This window comes from Lissotriton helveticus, chromosome 2_1 (assembly GCF_964261635.1).
Source record: "Lissotriton helveticus chromosome 2_1, aLisHel1.1, whole genome shotgun sequence".
Lineage (NCBI taxonomy): Eukaryota > Metazoa > Chordata > Amphibia > Caudata > Salamandridae > Lissotriton > Lissotriton helveticus.
Genome location: NC_136059.1, coordinates 1226706083 through 1226727919, shown reverse-complemented (window position 1 = coordinate 1226727919; position 21837 = coordinate 1226706083). Strand labels below are relative to the sequence as shown.

The 21837-nt window shown below is 40.5% G+C and overlaps 1 protein-coding gene and 1 long non-coding RNA gene across 6 annotated transcripts in view; one reads left to right on the top strand and one right to left on the bottom strand.

The window, feature by feature from the left end:
- Nucleotides 1-21169, top strand: part of FAM13A (family with sequence similarity 13 member A) — a 906414-nt gene extending 885245 nt beyond the window's left edge. For all 5 annotated transcript variants that reach the window (XM_078676111.1, XM_078676110.1, XM_078676109.1 and 2 more), the window contains 3 exons: nt 916-1112; nt 2515-2616; nt 11792-21169. In XM_078676111.1, the coding sequence (XP_078532237.1) occupies nt 916-1112; nt 2515-2616; nt 11792-11915 (423 nt within the window). In that variant the 3' untranslated portion in view covers nt 11916-21169. The remainder of the gene's footprint in view (nt 1-915; nt 1113-2514; nt 2617-11791) is intronic.
- Nucleotides 802-11305, bottom strand: LOC144818574 (uncharacterized). Its single transcript, XR_013607137.1, has 3 exons — nt 10476-11305; nt 6526-8030; nt 802-4529 (listed from the first exon to the last, which is right to left on the bottom strand). It is a non-coding gene; the product is annotated as an uncharacterized LOC144818574 (long non-coding RNA).
- Nucleotides 21170-21837: the final 668 nt, after the last annotated feature.

Genomic DNA, 21837 nt, shown 5'->3' with positions numbered 1-21837 from the left:
AATGCAGAGGGAGTTTTGATGGATGCTGACGGCAGCACCTTCCAGCACACAGGAGCAAGAACTTAAAGTTTGACACTTGGGGAGATTCACAGTATTAGGACTTTGCGATTAAAATATCCACCATAAAGAGCAGTTCGAGGCATGTGGGCTGCTAAATTCATATCTTTAGCATAGATCGCCGCCTAGTGTTGGGTCCGGAAAAGATCGCCGCCTAGTATTGGGTCCGGATGGTTGCACATTGTTGTCCTGGAAGAGTCTTCGAAGTATCACGAGATAGGTGGCTCCTCCCCTGGACTACAGTGCGGTAAGTGCCATTCATTAGCGAGCAATGTTTCCAAATACTTTCAATCACTGAGCAAAACTTACTTGATATTTTCCTAATCTTAAAAAAAGCAAACCTTTGATATCTTTTTAACTGTTCTCCACACCTGTACACTCTTCCTTTTGGATCACTTAGCCCATTCACAAGTGAAGTTCCTACTGGGCCTATGAGAAACCATGCCTTCGACCAATAAATCATGGTAGTAAGCCTCCATTTGAAATGGATGTGATAAACAGATTTGGATATCAGGAGTAGAGTCTCAGCAAACCATGCACAGTTCCACAGATCAACACTACAAATTATGTCAACTATTGTTGATGTATTACTCGTTTAACCCTATGGATGGAACTCCTGATTAAGGTTACTGCTGTTGTACTAAAAAAGCTATATTTGCTTTCTGAAATACTCATTCGGTATAGGTTTGTCTGGGATTTTATGTGCTTGCTCTGCTGCTTAATCATCTAGCTCTGCATGGGTGTGTGTCTCTGTTTTCTGGATCTGTATGCACATTGTTCTTTCTTAAATTCGACATCTATGATGAAACTCAGTTGCTTTTCTTTTACTTTCCTTGATGATTATAATAATTTTTACAGGAAGAGGAAGATGGATCAGATGATGAAAACAATGTGAAAGAGGATTTCACAGTCACCATGAAAGCAAGTTTCAGCATGAGAAGTTTTTTGGAGCAACTTGAAGATGATCCAGATGGCTTCATCTCACCAGCTGACGACAAGACAGCTTCCAAGACCAGCCAGGACTTGGGTCTTTCTAACCTTCATTCTGCATCAATGTACGTAATTATTCTTTAACCCCGTCCACGCTCATGACGAGCTCAGCTCGTCATGAGTTGCGCCGCTCGCATGCTCATGACGAGCTCAGCTCGTCATGTAACGCGGCTTTTTTAAAAAAGCCGCACAGCGCGAAAAAAGCTGCCGCACGCATGCGGTTAAGACCAGATTGCATCCAAAAATAATGTTTACTAACTCTTGGTTTGTCCTCTGAAGTGCCTTCATGTTATGCACTAAACTGCTGGTTATCTCCAGCAGGCACAATGATTCAATTTGTATAAATAAGCCATCCATGTTAAAGATAAAAGCACTGGTTCTCCGTCTCTACTGGACCATGTTAAAGGGTACCCAATCGTCCCCTTCTTTCAATGGTTCCCATTAGGAAGAATCACTGGTGGAGTGAAGAGAAGGTTGACATTTGAGTCCTTCTCACATGATCCATATGCCCTCTATACCCTTGTACCAAGGCTTATTCTTCAGGACTCAGTGCTACAGGACCAATACACTTATGAGGAGTGGGAAGAATTTGAGCCATTGCATTAATCAAGCTTTGCTTTCATCTCTATCCTGTAAGTAGTCCTCCATGTAGATTAAGATATATAAGACGAATTAAGAAAAGAAGACAAAGGGGCAGCTATGATTATAAACTTGCACCCAAATGATTGAAATAAAGCAAACCAAGAAATTATCACCATGGAAATAAGACCAAGTGCATGGCATGAGGACGAAGTAGAAAAAACATGAATGAACCACACAATTAAAAGATGGGAGGTATGTACTTTTAGGAGAGGCAGCTAGTTCAAGGATTTGCTTCCTCTTGAGCACTACTCTTGAATAGGTGTATATCCTTGTATTGTTCTTGATAGTTTAGTCATTTCAGCCTGCACAGCTAACCTGAGCCACTTCACCAACTTCCTTGAAATTCTCTCTTCTCTTTGCTGGAAACGAGAGAAACTACTGATTTGCAACTTTTGCAGAATCTTTGGATTTCATAACCTTTTTGCACGCAGTGATCCGGTGCCTTACCGTCACATCACAGAACACACCAGCCCTACCTGAAAAAGGAGTGCATTGTTCTAGAAGGTGCATTATTTAAGTTTAGGTAAGTGGTAATTGGGACTAAACGCTGGATATAATCCACTTCCATGCATAACATCTCCTGTATTTGTAAGTTTCTGAAGATCGAAATAGGGAGGTTGCTCATGAGACATATTTTTTACGAGGGTCCAACATTTTTCGGTGCATACTTGATAATAATAAGTGACAGAAATCTGTTAATTTTCAGGTTTTTTTCTGTTCCTTCAAACCTTCTCTAGAGGAACTTCTGATATTTTACTAATTACACCCCAATCTGCATTTGGCATCCACAATCTCCTCATCCATGTTTGTGCATTTAACCCTTAGGCCAGAACTCATGGAGCAGTTGCACGAAGCAAGGGAGGAGAAGAAGAAAATTCGAAAAAAACTAAGAGAATTCGAAGATGACTTTTTTAGACTAAATGGAAGGTACGTCTATTTCAATTAAATGTAATTTTGTGTCTGTACATATGAGGTGGTCCAATTCCAAAGTCTAATTCAGTTACTATTACTAATAGTCTTGTTAATATCTACAGCATGTAAGTTCTACACGTTTAGTCGAAATGAGGTGTAACGTGGAAATGGTAGTGAGAGAAAGATTTTCAGTCATTCAATCATTGAAAAATTTACTGAAGGAATAGTGTCTACCTGGAGACAGCCTTGAGTTCTAGGTGCAAATGACTTTTTGATCATTGGTCTTTCACATATCCCCACCTCTTCTCATGCGTGACCTCTATAGAACTTTTTTTTCAAGTTTTTAACCAAGAAGTGGGGGTGTGCTACCGTAGCGTTTTGTGAGAAACAGCTGCCTAGTTCTGCTATGTGTTTCTTCAGCCCTCTTGGCTCGTTACAACAGTTTTTGAACTTTCTTAAATGCAGTGCCTTCTTAACCTCTTGCTTGGTCTATTACAAAGATTAAATTTAGCCTTCATTTTAGTTTTCCTTTTTAATGTCGAGCCAGTCAGCCAACATGCGCTTTCTGCAAGACCTGCTGTAATCAGTAAAACCACTCTATTTCTACCTCCTGCTTACCATGGGTTCTTTCCAGCATCACTCTTCTTTGCAGCCTCCTGTCTCGTTCCTGCAGCCGATACCTCACTTTCTTTCAAGGCTGAGGAGCACCAGTAAAGTACAGTGTACTAACGCTTACCTTCTTTATCTCCTGTTTGGGTAAACTTTTTTGTTGTTGATTCTTTCAGCCCGTCGCTGCTTTTTTTGCCGTCTGCTTCCGTCGCGGCTGGTTTTTTCTGGACTGTTTAACAGCCAGCCTCTGTGCAGATGTATGTGCATCTGAGCTCAGGTCTGGCAGGTAGAACCATTTTCTGCTCACACAGGCCACATGTTAAATCTGCCATTAGATTCTGCCAGAGCCCATGGATAGGCCATTCCTAATCTTGAGCCATTTATTAAATAAATGCTTTTCAGTTTCGGAAATATGTTCTAGATCTATTTAAACACAATATTCAGCTTTTGGGTGTGACTGAACTTGCTGAAAGCCTGAAATTGTGCGGTATTAATGTCATGGTGACTTAGTAGGCATTGTTAAATAGGTTATAATCTGGAGGGCACTGAGGAGACCTGCATTACACAGCTCTTTAATTGATGCATTACAAGCATTCTGTATGTTTTAAAGACAAAATGCCAGGTAGAGAAATCAATTGGAAGTGGTCGTTTTATTGCAATTTACTTTTTGGCTTTCTAGTTTCTTCATAATCTTGGAAAAGTTTGTTCTCCTTCTCTCTCTCTCTGTTTCTGTGTTTTTGAATGATTAACAAACACTGAGTGGCAGTCATGCGTATCTTCCTCTGGCCTGTCCCAAGTGTGCAGTTGTTTGTTTCTCCATTGCTGTGTTTTTTTTCTGGAGTGATTCTTTGAACTGTGCTGCTGTCATGATTTTGTGTTTTTGCGTCAGTCCGGGTGAATTACTGTATTGTAGTCATCTGGGAGCTCGCAATTCGATTTTCCTCCCACTGTTTTCTTGCTCCTGTTTTCTGGAATGGTTGATCCTTTATTGTTTTTATTTGTCAGTTATATATAGCGCAAACTGTTTTTGTGCTGCAGCGCAGCATTTTTGTCTGGGCTACTCCTGGTCAAACTGTGTATTCATTTATTGCTCCACCAATCTTTCTGGAATTATTTAGTTAGCTCTGTTCAACGTCATTGATGTTTTTTTCTGTCTGTGAGTTGGGCTAAGTTTGGGATTTGGTGTCACTTTGGCTTTGTTAATTCTCCCCCTTTCCCCATCCTCCTCCTCTAGTCTTTCCTGGAACGAGTAATCGCCCCGTTAATCATCTGTCCATGTGATCTGAATGCGAGCAGTTAGAACCCGTTCCACCCGGTTTCTTACATATGCCCCGATAATAAAAAGGGTGTTCGACGCAGCAATGGCCCACGGATTACTTACATCCTGGACCCAATCAATTCTAGTACCCATCTTTAAGAAGGGGAATAGAGAGGAGGTGACCTGCTATCGTCCTATCTCCCTCCTGGACTCACTGGGGAAAGTGCTGGGCAGAGTGGTTCTCCAGCGTTTACAGGAGTGGGCAGACGATACCGGGACCCTCTCGGACATTCAGTATGGTTTCCGAGAAGGCCACGGAACAACAGAACAAGCCCTGAACTTGGCCCTACTGACGGGAAAGTACGTCTCAGCAAAGCGCGAGAGGTTGTACATGGTATATGTCGACCTCTCCGCCGCTTTTGACTGCGTCAGTCATGCAAAACTCTGGTCAGTTCTGATTAACATGGGAATGAACGAAGTTCTTGTGACCTTCCTTAGAGAACTTTACTCCAACGCCTCCGCGAGGGTGCGTTTTGGAGTACGGGGTGAATTGTCAGATTCCTTTCCTGTAGAGCGCGGCGTCAGGCAGGGTTGCATCCTTGCCCCCTTCCTCTTCTCCCTCTACACCAACGGCCTCGAGGTAGAGATGCTACGGGGGGGACTAGACTTACCTCGCGTAAAAGAGCGATTGGTCCCCGCGCTCTTGTACGCAGATGATGCGGTGATTATAGCACGCACCCCCCGTGAGCTACAAAAATCCTTGAACAGCTACGCAAAATTCATGAGCGACTTAGATCTTCTCATAAACATAAAGAAAACCTTTGTTATGGTAGCTGGACGGGTCACGAGAAACGGAAAAACAATCTTTTTAAATAATGAAAAATTAGAATCCACTTCCCAATATCCCTATTTGGGAATAATGATAGATGAGAAGCTCTACTGGAGAGCGGCCATAGAAGCTCGCAAGCACCAACTTTTGCGATCCATCGCCGCCCTCATGAAATTTGCCCAGAAATTAGGGAAAAAAGCCCCAGTCGAGCTACTCCAAATCTACAGAGCCAAGTGCCATTCAATCGCACTCTATGGGGCGGGCTTATGGGGCCACAAACACACAAAAGCCCTCCAGGTTGCAGAGAACACTTTTATAAGATTTCTACTGTCAGTCCCTAAAAGAGTATCGACTTTTGCCTCTCATGCAGAATTGGGACTACCACACATCGAGGACTTGGCCAAAATCGAACCCGTACTTCTTTGGCGCAGAATATGGGTCTCAACAAAGAACTCTCTCACTAAAGCTATTGTCGCAGACTGTATGACCCTAGAGCGTGCAGATAAAATAGACTGGTTAAGATATGTTAAAAATCTCCTCACTGATCTAGGAATGGCCGAGTATTTCTATAACCCGGAATCTATTATTGGAATTCCTAAGAAAGACCTCAAGGCAAAGGCGTTGAGTCACTTCGAAGAACTATGCATCACTGCGGAGATCAAGAAACCTTCTGTACTGCACTCCTTGGCGGTCACAACAACAATGGAAATGGAACCATATCTAACCTATGTTGACTCGCAGTTTGAACGATTCCTACTAGCGAGATTCAGGCTGAATATTTTCCATAGGGTCGTAGCATTCCCAAACAGAAATAGCTGGGAGGAGAATTTAATCCCCTGCCCTTGTGACGAACTATCTGAACAGTCAACGATGCACACTGTCCTGTTCTGTAAATATTATTCCGCCCATCGAAGACTTTGGCTATCCCCATTGTTGAGAACCTTAGGCCCCCGAAAATGCCGTCACGTCATGTTGTGGCTACAATTTTTAACCTCAGAACATGTTTCTAAAGTCGTTAGTACTTTCTTAAAATGTATTTTTAAATTAAGGCTGAATCTTCAGAACAACAACCTCTAAATTGCCTTGACAAATCATCATCGTTACTAATTCTAAATAAGCTGAAAATGTTTTAGTATTGTTAAATTGTATGCAAATATATTGTATAAAGGCTTTTATGGTAATGCATGGAAAATGAATGCCGAATAAAGATTTTACTACTACTTACTACTACATAAGTGTTAAGTGCTGCTGTGCTTGTCAAAGAAGGGTGGCTGAGGAGTGGAGGCTGGCAATTATGTTAATAAAAACAGTTGTAATTATGGGCGGTGCAAGCACTGACCTCTAGTGCAAGCACTAGTGGCAGTGCAAGATGCAAATGCTGCAGGTGGTAATGGTGCTGTGGCTTGGAAACGTGAAGCACTTATTCGGAACATGAACAGCTGAGATTTCCTGAGTGCTGTTTATTTGTTTTACAGATACAGCAGCTTTACGAACGACTCCCCAGCATAGCGGCCAAGTTTTCAGATTGCTTATAAATTACCTTTCTATTGTTTCATTTTTCCTATGAGTGACATTAAAGCGAGAGTGCTGCAATTGCTTTCCATTGCAGTAGCTCTCACATTACTGCAAGTTTGACCTATTTGCGCTGGATTATTAATAGCATAGCCAATAGATCAAACTTTGCATTGCAAACGCTTGTTAATTTAGCATCTTTTTAAGATAGTGGTTTTCACTAATACGATAAAATGGCACACAACATATATGGGATAAGGCAGGTGTTTTATTATTTAAACAGCGTCCATTTTGAATTCTGCGATTGGCACGTCAACACCAGAGTTACCATTAATGCTGCAGACAGCTGTGAATGAGAGGTAGCTCCGCAGGCCCTGATATTCATCCTGAGAAGGAAGATAGCTGTGCAAGTAGAAATGTGTGCAGGCTTGTACACTGAGACTGAGTGCATTTGTTAATGCTCTGATGCCGGCTTCCTGAGACATTACACCAAGGTATAGGGTTAGATCATTCCAACAGGGTCTGGCAGAAGGGTACTCCCACCATGCTGTCACTAGTTTAGGGGTATTAGTGATAGAAGGGAGTAACATTAGGAATAATTAACGTGGTTGAATTGTTTGTTTCCACCATTCTAATGCTTATAACAATGTGTCTCATCTACTTATCACAGTTCATGTTTAACTTACAAGTATTAGATCTTTTCAATAAGCTTTTGAAAATGTATTATTGTCTTTTCTCTTTGTGAAACCATGTGCATGCAAAAGTGACAAACGAAAGTGTTAGATATGTTTTCATGAATTCCTTGGGAATAAGAGTGGTCATGTTCGAGGTTGCCAACAGGATCTATAACTCTGGAGGTTTAGGAGTTTAGATGTGGTACTGTGAGCTAGCTAAATCAACATTTACTGTTGATATAAGAAGACTTTGTCCCTACATTAGGAGGTTTTGTTGATCTAATACACAATCCTACTAAATTCATTGGAATTGTATAGCAGGTCAGCTGAAATGGGCATGTTTGCTGCAGTTCTAGATATTTTGGCATTGTCTATGGTTTGTGGCTCTGATTCTAACAGAGTGTTTCTAGTGTAATTTAGTCCTGTGATCAGAATAGGAGTGGTTGTACAAACATCTGTGCAATGAAATGGCAACTTAGTTGCAGCATTGATAGTTGCAGCATTGAATATGCTGTTTCATGTCAAATGATCGCCCCATTCTTAACTCCTTTTTTTTTTTGCTTTTTTTTTTATTGAGCATGATCTGTAGTAGTCAAACAAAGACGTATTTTGTACGGTAGAGAATAAATTCTTAATAATACAATACAACATCCGTAAAATTTTAACGAAAACAATATGGAAAGAAAAAAAAAAAAAGAAAAAAAAGGGAAAACGGAAAATAAAATAAAAAGAAAGAAGGTAACAGAAGAGACAGAGAAAAATGAAAAGAGGGGTCATTTATAAATTATACATTTTTTTCCATTTTCTTAACATGTAGTTCCCTGTCAGCCCTTATCATATCAGGTGGAGGATCTTACATTGTGATACCAGTTCGAAATTGGGGCCCAGATCTGGGTACCCCTAGCTCTTGTTTTCCTACCCCTTGTGCGATATATAGCCATCTCCTGCTTGTAGATGGCAAGAAATCGGCCGAGCCACATCTGAAAAGTGGGAACATTAGAATCTTTCCAACATGCCGCTAGAAGAATGCGGAAAACGGCAGTACCCAGAAATACAATTCTCTGTTCCTCTACGCTATGACCTAAAGATTCATCGTGACCCAAAAGATATAAAGTGGTGGAGGATCTGAGGTTCCGTCCAAAAACTTGATTCCAGAATCCTTCGATCATTGTCTGTAAGTTATTTAGTTTCGGACATTCGGAAAACATATGAATCAGATTAGCTTGTCCCTGTCTACATCTGGGGCATCTGTCATCTACTCGCATACCCCAAGTGTACAGTTTAGCCGGAGTAAAATAAAGGTTGTAAATGGTTTTAAAGTATTGTGCTTTAAGGTTAGATGCTAAAAATAAAGTTGTGTAAAGAGTTATACTGTTATTAATATCTATATCAGAATTTCCAAGTTTTTGTGCCCAGGACCTCTCAACACTTTCTAGATCATCCTTAGAGGATTGAGAGAATAAGTTATATAGAGTACCTATTTTGGTATCTAGTTTCCCTATAACAGAAAAAAAGTTAAAGCTATCTAGGTTGATGATGGCTTTAGAGTTACGAATGTTGGTGTAAACTTGAAAGTATTTTAAGTAGTCTGTAGTTGGTATATCAAATCTCTGCTGAAGTCTCTCAAAGGATGGAGCAACGTTCTGTCCAAACAAATGGCCAAGTGTGTATATACCTGAATTTTCCCATCTCCTAGAGACAGCATCTTTTAGGGATGATGATATAACCTCACTATGCCAGAGAGAGATATACCTTGTTATTTTAGGTATACCTAACTGTTTAGAAGCAAGTTTCCACACCTTCCATACATCTTCGATTACTTTAAACTTTGTTTTCTTATAATAAGATGCTTCAAGCTGTTTCAACAGTAATCCTCGGCATTTGTCTCCTAGTCCCAGTTCAAAAATAGAGGGGATGTAGGTGTTTGTGATAGGTAAATTGAGAGGTTTTAATTTAAAAAGCAAGCCCATTTGTTGAAGTAGTGTAGCCCAAAGATAGAATGTCAAATTCGGGATTCCTAGACCGCCTCTATTCGGGGGTAGAGTTAAAGCTGGTAATGCTCTCCTTATCTTACCGTAATTCCAAATGAATTTAGAGATTGTTGAATCCAGGATTTTTATAATGGTGTAGTCGGCCATCAATGGGATAGCTCGGAATAGATAGAGTATACGAGGAAATATACTCATTTTAATATAGTTAGCCCTACCTATTATTGTGAGGTGTAGATTATCTACCCTCTTTAAATCTGTTTTTATTGAATTAATCAATGGATTGTAGTTGAGCTGATTAATTTCTTTTATTTCCGGAGAGATATTCACCCCAAGATATATTGCGTTTTTCACTTTATAGGGACTGTCATATGTGATATTATTTGTACATATTACCATGGTTTTATCTCTATTAAGTGAATAACCAGAATGAAGTCCAAAATTTTGAGTTAATTGTTCTATTTCAGCTATTGCATCTGCTGGTTTGGTTGTAATAACAGATAAAGATACTCGCAAATCGTCTAAGGGGAGTGATCAAACATCTCGTATCCCCGTGGCAACATGGCTTTATTTCAGGGAGGGGAACAACTGATCATACTCGTAGAGTCATTGCCTTATTCGACATCATGGGCGCCACGGGGGGAGAGATGTCAATGGTCCTATTAGATGCTGAAAAAGCGTTTGACCGAGTGTCTTGGCGGTTTTTATGGGAAATTATGAAGTTTAACAACTTTGGTCCTGGCTTTATTAAAGCCGTGAAAGCCTTATATATTAATCCTAAGGCTAAATTATCAATTGAGGGTTTTGAGTCAGAGTATGTCGAGGTACAAAGAGGTACTAGGCAGGGTTGCCCGTGCTCCCCGATATTATTTGCCTTAGTAATCAATCCCTTAATCTTAAAGCTTCTTAATTCTCCCCAAATCCAACCAGTAAATGTGGGTCCATACTCTACTAAAATATTGGCTTATGCCGATGATATTGCTGTTATTACAACCATTCTTAACTCCATTGAAGTATCCTCTCTGTCTAAGACAATCTGTTAACTTGGGTAGCCCACAAAATGAGCCCTGTGTCAGCAAGTCAGTCCTCATTATTATCTAATTGGTGTGATGACTATTTTGCTGACTGAGTCCTGCTGAGGTAGAAGATATTTTTTTAAATTACTGCTTTTACTGCTGTATGTTTACAAGAGTGACAGATTGATGGATTTGTTTGCACAACAAAAGTGTGCTTTATTTATAAGATTATCATTGCTGGGTGTGTTTTCTGGGTCAGCTTGCTAGGTCAACAGGGTTGTGCCGTCTGTCTTGGGCTATTCAGGGGCTAGATATTGGTTTGTTTGTTGAACCAGCCAGTTGGCAGTGTATTCATTTTGTAAGTCTGCTAAATGTAAGATTGTAGTATGGAGGTAGGTTAGCACGGTCAGCTGGTTGAAGAGTGGTTGATCACAAAATCTGGAATGAAGGGGTGAGTTTTTTGGATCATAAGGGAGGAGTTGATAATGTCTTCACGATTAGCTTTACGATTTGTTTGATTGCAGGAGGTACATCACAGCCTAAACATTGGTTTAAATTATATAGCCAACAGATGACTGGGGTGCAGGAGGTGCCGAAATTTGCTGTTAGCACAGCAGGGTGGGGATTGATATGATTTTTTCATACAGTTCTACTGTTTCTGTTACAATTGGTGTACATTTCAACTCCAGTTCCAGAGTTTCTCTTGATCCTAGATAGAAGCAAATATTAACGTATGTATTACAAACGAAAAAGGAAAACCACATTGAGTGATTTAGTATTGAGTGATTTAGTAAAAATGAAAAATATACATTTCCCACTGTTTCATATGTCACAATCAGTTAGACTAAGGTTAAGTTTTTAAAATGTGTTCTATTAATTCACTAATTCCACTCTCTTCCTCACAAACCTGCACATGATACAAATATTGGGGGTGATTAGAAGAAATGGAGGAAGAAAGAAACAAAGGAAAAAAATAATATGATTGAAACAACTTTAAATGTACATATAGTTGTAAATTAGATCTACTGATGAGGAACGTGGAAAGTAAGTCGACAGTTGTCAATTCATAAAGTTCTTCAGAATTCCGTCAAACACAATGAATCTGCTTAATGTATTTTTTCAATACACACAGTATACTTTTTATCTCCTAGTTAAAACTACATTTCAGGCCTATGGATGGATGTTCATTACATTCGTGTTAATCTGTTTTAGCTGGCATTGGTGCCTCGTGAGAATGAGCCCCAGGCTGTTATGGATTTGCTGTGTTATTCGGCATTCATGTGTCTGTCATGATCTCCCTACAGGAATGTTCAGAAGGAAGATCGCTCTCCAATGGTGGACGAATACAGTGATTACAAACAAATGAAGGCAAAGATGCGACTACTGGAGGTACTGATCGGCAAGAGGAATGCTTCAAAGCCTGTGTAAAGTGGGATCTAAGAAGTGAGACAAGACGTCATGCAAAAAGCATAGAAAGAACTCATCAAGAACCCGTCGGAGAGAACAGCTGTTCTTCAAGACCTGCGAGACTCCCATTCTGGATGGCAGAGGGAAGAGGACGGCTGTCTCTTACTCTGTGCTGTTAAGCCTCTCTGTGGTGTGCACTGCCGCTGCACCAGCCTGACCTGCTCCTTCTGGATGGGGAGCTGACCATTTGCTAAGAAGCAGTGGCATTTGATTGATAGCAAAATCTCTTTGTGTTATCTGTCATATAATGTATTCTTCCCTTCACTTTCACTATTATTTAAAGTGACGAACAGCTAGATGAGAGAGAGATCTTTGCTTTTCCCCATTATGAATTGCTGCAGAGTGCCAGCTCACAGGTAGATCCCAGCTGAAATTGATGTTGGCCCGGGGCGAGAGGGATCATGTACATACAAAGAAAAAGGAGTAAGCTAAAATATTTAGGAACTAGAGTTTCGATTTCGTTTACACTTCTACTCTTGTGGGTGGATGCTGCAATCAGCTGCTCAGCAATATGTATTTTATTGCAAACGACCTTAGTGGCCCTTAAGATGGTCTTTTTGTAATCGATCGTTATAAAAGTGAAGATGCCCCGCTGCTTTCTTAAGACAGGTGTGCATGCCAAGTAATGGTATCTGTGGAACATTCTACCTCTGTATTAACTACTTGGCATTTACTGATTTATTGTGCAACTGTGCAAGCAGTGCTTCTTGAAGTATTGAGTGTGCTCAACCAGAGAATGCAAGCACGTACACCACCTGACTTTCTTTCAGTTCTGAGGAATTTTATCTACATTCAGATGTTAGATGAAAGGAACAACGTTCACACATGAAAGAGTAAGTGAGTGGAGGACAGGGTACGGTGAGCTGCCTTGATGCTGATGTACTAGACAAAAAATCATGACTTAAGTTGGTGTATATGAGGGGATAGAATGGGTTGTGCTCTTAGTTGTCCGGTATGGTAGCTACTTGGGCTTCAATACATTTTGGACAGTAGTCTGAAAGACAAAGGAATTTCCCTCACACATTTACCACATCATTTGGTCCGCCTTCCAAGATACAAAAACGATACAAGGACACTGCTCCTGGATACGTAGGTGCCTTTATTGGTGGGTGGTACTGCAGCCAAATCGCAGGTAAAGCATCCTTCCAGGTCTATTTTGCAGTGCAGGGCATTGTCTTAGCAAGAAGGTTTAATGATAATGATGTACTCTGCCATGTGCGATGGAAGACCCCTCTGTACAGACCCAACAACAGTGTTCTTAGCCAACATGCTTCTCAAGTGCTGCGCAGCAGTTCAGGTTTGAAGACTCGTCTGTGATGAGTCCTTCAGACCTTTGCTCTGTAAACAGCTTGTGCTTGAAGTGTGGCCTGTGGTGGTGGCGGTGAAGAATTGTGGTGACTTGCAGGAGAAGTGAATGAACTACACATTCAACAAGTGAATGGGCATTACTATGTAATTGGGAGCTTTGTTTGTGAGACTGCACATTTTCTACTATTTCTATTTTCCCCAAAGAGCTCTAACCCTTCTTTTGTTCCAAAGATCCAGACTTTTTTATTACATGTGAATTATCAGAATTTCAAACAGCCCATGTGTTTTTATGCACTTTACGAAGATAATTATTTTATTAACACTCAAAAAAGAATTTGATGGTATGAAAAGCTACATATCCAAAATTGTACATCATAGGTAGACTTCCACATATCTGTTGTTAAACCAGATGTTTGTGCCACTCTGCAAAATGGTTGAAATTGGAAAACCGGAAACAGCTGACATCTTAAGAAATATCCAAGAGCTAGTAACACAGAACATGCTGGGAGAATGTAGGTTGGTTACCATTTTAAATTAGACTGCAAAAAAAGTGGTGTGTCCTCTTAACATAGTCTCTTCTCTTCTATATTAAAAAGGAGCAACCAACTGTTTTGCCTGTGCCTGAATCAGATGTAAATTACTGAGCACTGACAAGCTGTCGCTTTAAAATGAGTATTCACGCACCCAACAACATTATCCTTGGAAAGTATTTTTTTTTTAAATGCTTTGCTGTTATGAAGATATTGTGAATAAGAGGTGCAGGTTTTTAAAATTTTAAAACAGCATAAGACAGTTTAAAGTCAGAGGATGCCTTGTATATAGGTATGCCGCAACATTTGAGTCCTCTGAAGACGAAGAGTGCTTTATATAGTCATAATAATGTCATCATCGGCATCAGTGCACCCTTCACATCGCTGTTAATACTATGCGATCATAGTGATGCACTGAAATAGTCACTTTTTTAAATCACTTCAATAAAAGAAATACCTAGCATTGTGAATAGACTCGACAGACTGCAAGAGATTAAATAAACTCTACAGAAACCGACTTGTAATTTTGATGTAGCAGCAATAAAGAATAGGTAATATTTTATCTTGTGATTCATTGTCAAAAGGCTTTACCTTGTGTTCTATTCTCAGTTATTTTTGACAGACCACGTCTTTTACTCATTTATTTCCTGGTGATCTCATACAAGAATGTGAGGGCGACCGGTGTGGTGCGAGAAAACTGACCCCCTGGTCTTTGTTCTAATGCCTCCCTACCCTTAATACGCTATAGTGTGCCTTCTAACAAGGGAGTATTTTTCAGGTGTTGAGTTTCCGCGTTACACCCAGAAATTGCCCAATAGAAAATTATGTAAAGGCGTCTGGCTCATGTGTATGAGGCAGCATATTGGTCAGGCTTCAAAGGGTACTCATCTTTGTTGTCCTCGAATAATAGGTCCCCTAAAGCATATGTTTTTTTTACTAAACGGTAGGGGTAAGTGGTGATATCTGTGAATGTTTCTGTAACCATGGGCCTTCGTATATTCTTCTGTAATTTAGGGTAATATAGCGTTGCAGCACTTTCTGCTTTCCTGTAATATTCCAGATACACTGCATAGAGATATAGCAATGTGGTACTACCCCTCAATTGTTTTGCTTTTCATTGACATTTCAATTGTCATTTGAGGGAACGAAGGTTCCCGAGCCTCATACAAGAGCAACATGTTTGTATTTGCATAAGGCGCTAACCAAAATAGTTTATCCAGTATGTCTTCAAAGTCGCTTTATTGTTTTCAGATTGCTTAGTAATGACCGGGCCCTTGTGCATGTCATTAGTTTAGTGTTAATTGTCTTTGGAATTATCGCATGTGCGTGTGTGTACGCTTTAGTAAATAACCTATTGCCCATTGCATGTATTACTGTTTTTGCTGCAGATGCAGCATTAATACTGAAGGGCAGACTACAATCATTCCCGAAATCCTTGAGATCCACAGATTTTTGAAGTGTAGTGCTGAATCAGGAAAACAATCGTTCTAGAGGAGTAGTGGTAGGTCATTATGCAACTGTCACCTGCAGCTTTTCTGAAGTGGATGTTGTACTATTGGTTTGCTAAGAATTAATTTCAAGATTTGTCAGGACAGATCAGTCGTCCTTTTGTTTTCTGTCAGTGCGTTGGGCTTCAGTTGCATGCTCAAGTGCTTCGAGTGTATGATTAAATTAGCAATGGGGTCGTCAAACACACTATGCTGCATAGAAAAGGACATTTCCTGCCTTTGTCCTAAAGGTTTTTTCCATCTTTGCCTGTGGTGCTAGTTAGAGTGTGTAATTGTAGCCCGCTGTGTTCTCCAAGTGAATATGTCTTGCTGAATCTAATTCAATTTCCTAAATGGATTAATATTTCAGCTGAAGGAGTGAACGAGTTAGTCAGTATTTTAATGCGTTTTCAGCGAGGATTTATTGCTTTCGATTTCATTCAGCTGTCTAATGACACTTGGCTTCATGCTGGCAGTGCTGTTTTGTAAACACAGCCCACGTGCTTTTGGAATACCCCAAAAGGCAGGAAAACCTGGCCCAAATTCAAACATTGCAACACCAGGGCAGACTAGACCAGCTTCTCAATCACTACCCAAGAACATCTTAGCTCCACTCTCTGTTTCTCAGTATACCATGGAGTGTTAGTACACCTTACAATCGACGGACTGACTTAGGGCCTGATTTAGAGTGCGGGGGACGGTATTAACTTGATCAGGGCAACAGAGTATTTTACCCTTACTCAGCATTTAGAGATGTCTTCCAGCCCGCCTGACATCTCTAGTCAGTGGCAGGGACTGCCATCTCTGTGGTTTCCTGATAAGGTGTTAAAAGCTTGACGGACTGCTCTGGGAAACCTAACAGCTGCCCGTCAAACTTTTAATAGCTTTATGCTTTTTTAATTCCTAAAGTGGGATTTTGATGAAAAAAACGAATTACCCCCTCTCACATTATAGCAGTCGGCTCCTATCATGTAGGGGGTCTTTTGTTTTCCCGCCGTCCTTTGGCGAACAACAGTAATACAAAATTTAATTAACATAGTCTACTTTAAATCGGGCAGATGGTGTTATATGTAAACCTCTGGCGGACCATACTGTGATGGGCTGTTGGAGGAGTATGTCAGGGACAGAGCCAGGGTGGCTCAGTCGCAACATACTTAAGATCTCCCCACCTATAAATCCGGTGAGTGGACCAAGAGTTTGGCGGAGAGTGTACACTGTCACAGTTGCAACAGAGTATATCCTCTATGCCAAACTCTAAATCAGCTTTTTAATCTTGTCCCAGATGAGATTTATTACAGACAGTCCATTGTCTGACACTTGAGCTTACAGCATATGCTGCTGTAATAACATGCTGTGCACACTCATACCATCTGGTTTTGGGCTTTGAACAGTACCATTGGATTTGCTTCAAAAAGGAGTTATGGATACGAGGTGACTTGGGTACTTTACCTGATACCTGCACTGTACCAGGCCACAGACTCTACCTTAAATTGTTTTTTCTTCATCCGGTTTGGACGCATTTGAATATTGAAAAATAATATTTTAGACGCTGAAACACTGATAGTTTAAAGAAATTGAGGCCATTCCGTTTCATCAACTACTTCAGAACCAGACCGTGTGACAAGGTCACATAAGAATGATTATTTGGGTAGAGGGTATGGCGAATACAGTATTTCATTTTTCCCATGTTTAGCAGTATATTCCTGTGGAAAAAACAACATTGGGTTTGTAACCTCTGTCTGCCAAGGGACCACAACAAAAGCTACTGTTTGGCATGCAATGCTTTGAAATCCAGAAAGACCATTCAGCACTAAATGGACAGAACATTGGTGCATTACTCCACAAGCCAGTGCACGGACTCTGCCAAGCCGCCATTTACTGCAGCTGCTGAGGACATTGAACAAGTCAACTCCAGCAATGAAAGAGGGATCCTCATTTAGTCTGGAAGCCCAATAGGAGATTCACATCTGTATCCTCAGCACTACGACTCCAAATACCAAGACCTTCCCGGGCCCTCATAAAAATCTGCACCCAGAACTGGGAAAGTATCTCTGTTTTCAGGGCTGGGCACAGTGGACCGGACACAATACCCTCTGCCTCAAACTGCTCATCCACACGCCAAGCTTCCCTCTGGAGATCAATCTTGAAAAGAGCCTTATCTCCATAGCAAGTAATGGCCCAGAGAGCATCATACCTTGATCATGAAACCTCTTCTTAAAAAGGGCTTTGATGGGCATTCAGTCATTCACTGGCGTATGCACATTCCTCAGATTCATTATGCTCACCCCTTCCATATGGGATTGCAAGCATCCTTTAACGCACCTTATCATAAACTTGCTTTTAACATCTCTGCTTATTGATCTCGCGTCTGCATGTTTCTCCGAATATATCCACAGAGGTGCTCAATCAGTGTGTCTTGCAGTGACAACCTTGCCGAGCTAAACCACAATTAAATAAACTGAGTCCCCTATGCTGGATTTCATTCTTATAAGGACGTAAGTCTGCTGCACGGGCATTGATGTTTCTACTTCTCTTGCTTGTCAAGAATTTCTGTTCATCGCTCATGATCATGGAAGAGGTTTTAGACTCTAGCTGATCTATTAAGTTTTTGGATTTGGGACCTTTTGTGATGGCTTGTTTCAGTTTTGACTGCACGAGGACTTTAAGGAAAATTATTTTCTGTATTTGTCTAGTTGAGTTACACATAGTAGGCCCATGTTCTCCTCCCTCTGGGAATTCCACTGTAAGCAGCAGTACCTTTGGGTCCATAAACTGCATATTGGACTAGATTTGAATTAATTTCCTTTGGACCTCAACCTCTTGCATTCTAAAATGCTTGAGTTCTGTTGGCATGAGTTCCATTTGTTTCTCCTTGCAATTGATTTGCAAGGAGATCATCTGGGGTTAATCTGGAATAGGTTTTGAGTGCATCATTCTAAGTTTGTCATCTGTTCTCTTGTCTGCATGTGCTTGCTTTCTTTAATAGAAATTATGTTAATTGCATCGGCATAGTAAAGAGTTTTCTTGCTTATCTACGCCAGAAAGAACTTATCAATACATTGATTAGTTTGTGCCAAGATGTGTCAGCTTTGTAGATCCCAAGATTGTAGATAGTTGTGATGTAAACTCTTGTGACTATACGTCAGCTCATATGTGAATGCAATCCATTACTTAGATTTTTTTATTCTTGCTTTCTTGTTAAGCTCCTGAAAATGTAGCTCTACTGAGGGTCCTTCCACTAGACATTCTGTTCTCTTTCTCCATTTTCACAGGTTATTGCAGATCAAATATCTCCAAAGCTGTAGTGTGGCTTTGGTCACTATTTAAGTTTTCATTCCATTAAAAAATATATATATATTGCTCTGCTTATTAAGATCCCTAGTCTTTGCTTCCCTTTCCTCGCAACCAGGTTTTTAAATTATTTTTTAAGCTATATATGCAGTGTCAATATTCATTCCCACTAATAATCTATTCAGGTAGATTTGAGAATATATTTTTAATAATATGGGATAGGACCGTTGCAATGGCCTAATACAGATACTGTGATTGTTTCTAGTATTCCATTACACTATTTTGTGGTAAGGATCATAGCATCTTAGTATAGTGCAGTGGTGAACCGTAACTGTGGATGAAATACTCCTCAGTATTTGCATAGAGAATGCCTTTCAACACAATATTGTCTCCAGGCTGTGTGGTAGGTTGTCTTGAGCAACCTGTCAACTCAGCAGTTGCAAGCCTACTTTAAGGTTTCTCACAGCGGTGGTGGGACCCCTTTGGTATCAACAGAATGGTGTAGGACCTTCTAGTAGGACTGGTCAAACAATTATGAGACTTTATAACCATCTTAGTATCATAATAGCAGATGTATGGGGGTCATGACATCACATTCAATTTACTAAACGGAAATGAGGACGTTTCAATGAAAGGTATGAGAGAACTGGCTTAGAGAATTTTTTAATGCATAACTACGTAAAGAGATTAGAGTGGAACATTTCAAATAACGAGATACCAACAAAATACTTTTTTTGTGTGAAAGATTGTCATTTCATTAATGGGAAATATTTGATTGCATTGTCATCATAATTGTAAAATGGCGTGCGGTGAGAGTGAGCATGTGAAGGTTAAAGGGAAAAAAGGTTACATGGATGAGTTCAGCTGGAATCCTGTAATTATCGACATGTTAAAAACACGCTGCTGTGCATTGCACATCACCTGCAGAGCTGACGTTCAGCTAGGAGCTAGTCTAAGTGCTGCAGCAGCTGAACCGTTTATTTCACGTGCATCATAACAGTGCCAACTAGATAAGAATGTATCTACCACTCTGTTCACCGGATGGGAATAGGCTGCAAGTCTGCTTTTAATGTCGATTTTGACAGAGACACAAGGATGTTATAAGTGTCTAGGTAACATGTGAAAGTGTACTTTACAAAAACATTTTGCAATAACCTAGATTGCTAAACTTTTGATCTTGCATGAATATCTCCTTGTAAAAATCTTACCGCTTCACCCCCCTCCACCACCCCCCTCCCCACACACACACCCAATCCCAGCTTCAAGGCCTGCTAGAACTGCAGTGAGAATAGTAAATTAGCTTAGTCCTAAAATAAGTGGGCAGTGAGTTTTGATAGATTTAGGAATTTAATACAATAGAAAAAACCTCCAGGGAGATAATTACATATGGTCAGGGTTTTGCCAAGCAATATGTATGGTCTAGATTTTTCCAAATGTTATTTTTGCAGTTGTTTGGAAATTCTTTAATTCCACATGGGTCCAGAGGATTTGGGTGCCTCTGTTGGGGAAAATAAAATTCTGCTTAGAAGAAAAGGGGGTCGGAAGAATGTTTTGTCGGCTTCTTTCCAGGATAGATATTTTGTGTTAAATGTAGAAGAAGTGATTAGGAGAACTCTACGTGCGGAGATCAAATTGTACTGAAGAGGTGCTGATTGCCTATTCTTACAACAGTGGATTTGTGGAGATGAAAGCAGTAATTGTTCCTCTGTGGAATAAATTGATTTATCTTTATTTCTATTTGCTATTGGTTTGATGAATGATTTAATTTTTGTTAATGGTCCAATCACACACACCTGCCATTGTTCTTTAACATATTCCTACGAGTCAGAATTTTATAGAAGGGTTTGCTTATAACTTAGAAAAAGGAGATTCCAGTATGTCTGTGATATCTGGACAAATAATGATTGGTAGGGCAGCAAACACAGTATACAGGACACATGACACTTCAACAGCTCTCCACCTCGTGATGAACGGACCCTTTGGGACCTAAGGGCCTTCAGCCTCTATTTGCGCACAATCATTTTCCTGTATTTCATTTTGTGAGCATGAGAGTGATGCACTGTCGGTAGTACCACTATTTTTTAGCCTTGAATCAAATCTTGCTTCAGTGAAGCACGACTAGTGGCTCCAACCTTACTTTACATCCCATGACACCACAGTTTTTGGTAGAGCATGGTAACCCCTGCACCAGGGACACCTCTAATAACTGTAGCAGGAGGAGGTGAATACACCTAACCGTGGAGAAGTTGTACCAGTGTTATCAATCAGTGACCGCTGGGAATATGTAAATATATTTATCTATGAATGTTTGTAGTTCAGAAGCCAATAATAGCCATATACCATAATCATTTTCCAGATTCCATCCAATCTCTGCATGAAAGCAACCATCAATACTGTACAAATATATATAACAAAATATTTTCTTTTCTGATGTGGGCCCAGCTTTTAACGTTTACACGGTCTATGTAAGTTTAAAAGAAAATTGAAAGGAAAGTGTTGTTTTGTATGTAAATGGATCGATTGAAAAAAAGTTATGTACATTTTCGTACATAATTGTATTTTGTATAAAAGAAAGGAATAAAAATTATTTTTGACTGGACATGTTCATCCGTGTTTGTTCCTCATATGATACGAGGAGACTTTTTATTTGATGTTGAAAATGTGAGCAGAGATTACTGTATTGTTTTTGATCAAGTATTTAAAAAATTGCAGTCAATATTTTCTTCATAGCTTTGCCATTCGTGCCTGAGATGTATTTTAACTGAGCATACTGCTCCTGAGTGACCCCTGTGAGGGCTGAACCTAGCAGGCAAGAAAAACTACACTTACAGTATCCCTGCCAAGTGGCACGCATCAATCAATCAATCAATCATAGCATTTGTATAGCGCGCTACTCACCCGGAGGGGTCTCAAGGCGCTTGGTGGGGGGGGGTCTGCTACTGCTCGAAGAGCCAGGTCTTGAGTTGCTTCCTGAAGGAAAGGTGGTCCTGGGTCAGTCGAAGGTGGGTGGGGAGGGAGTTCCAAGTCTTGGCTGCCAGGTAGGAGAAGGATCTTCCTCCGGTGGTAGCTCTGCGGATGCGTGGGACGGCGGCGAGGGCAAGGCTGGTGGAGCGTAGCTGGCAGGTGGGGATGTAGAAGGTCAGGCGGTTGTTGAGGTACCTGGGGCCCAGGTCGTGGAGAGCCTTGTGCGTGTGGGTGAGGAGCCTGAACGTGATCCTCTTACTGACAGGGAGCCAGTGCAGGTCTCTCAGGTGTCCGGAGATGTGG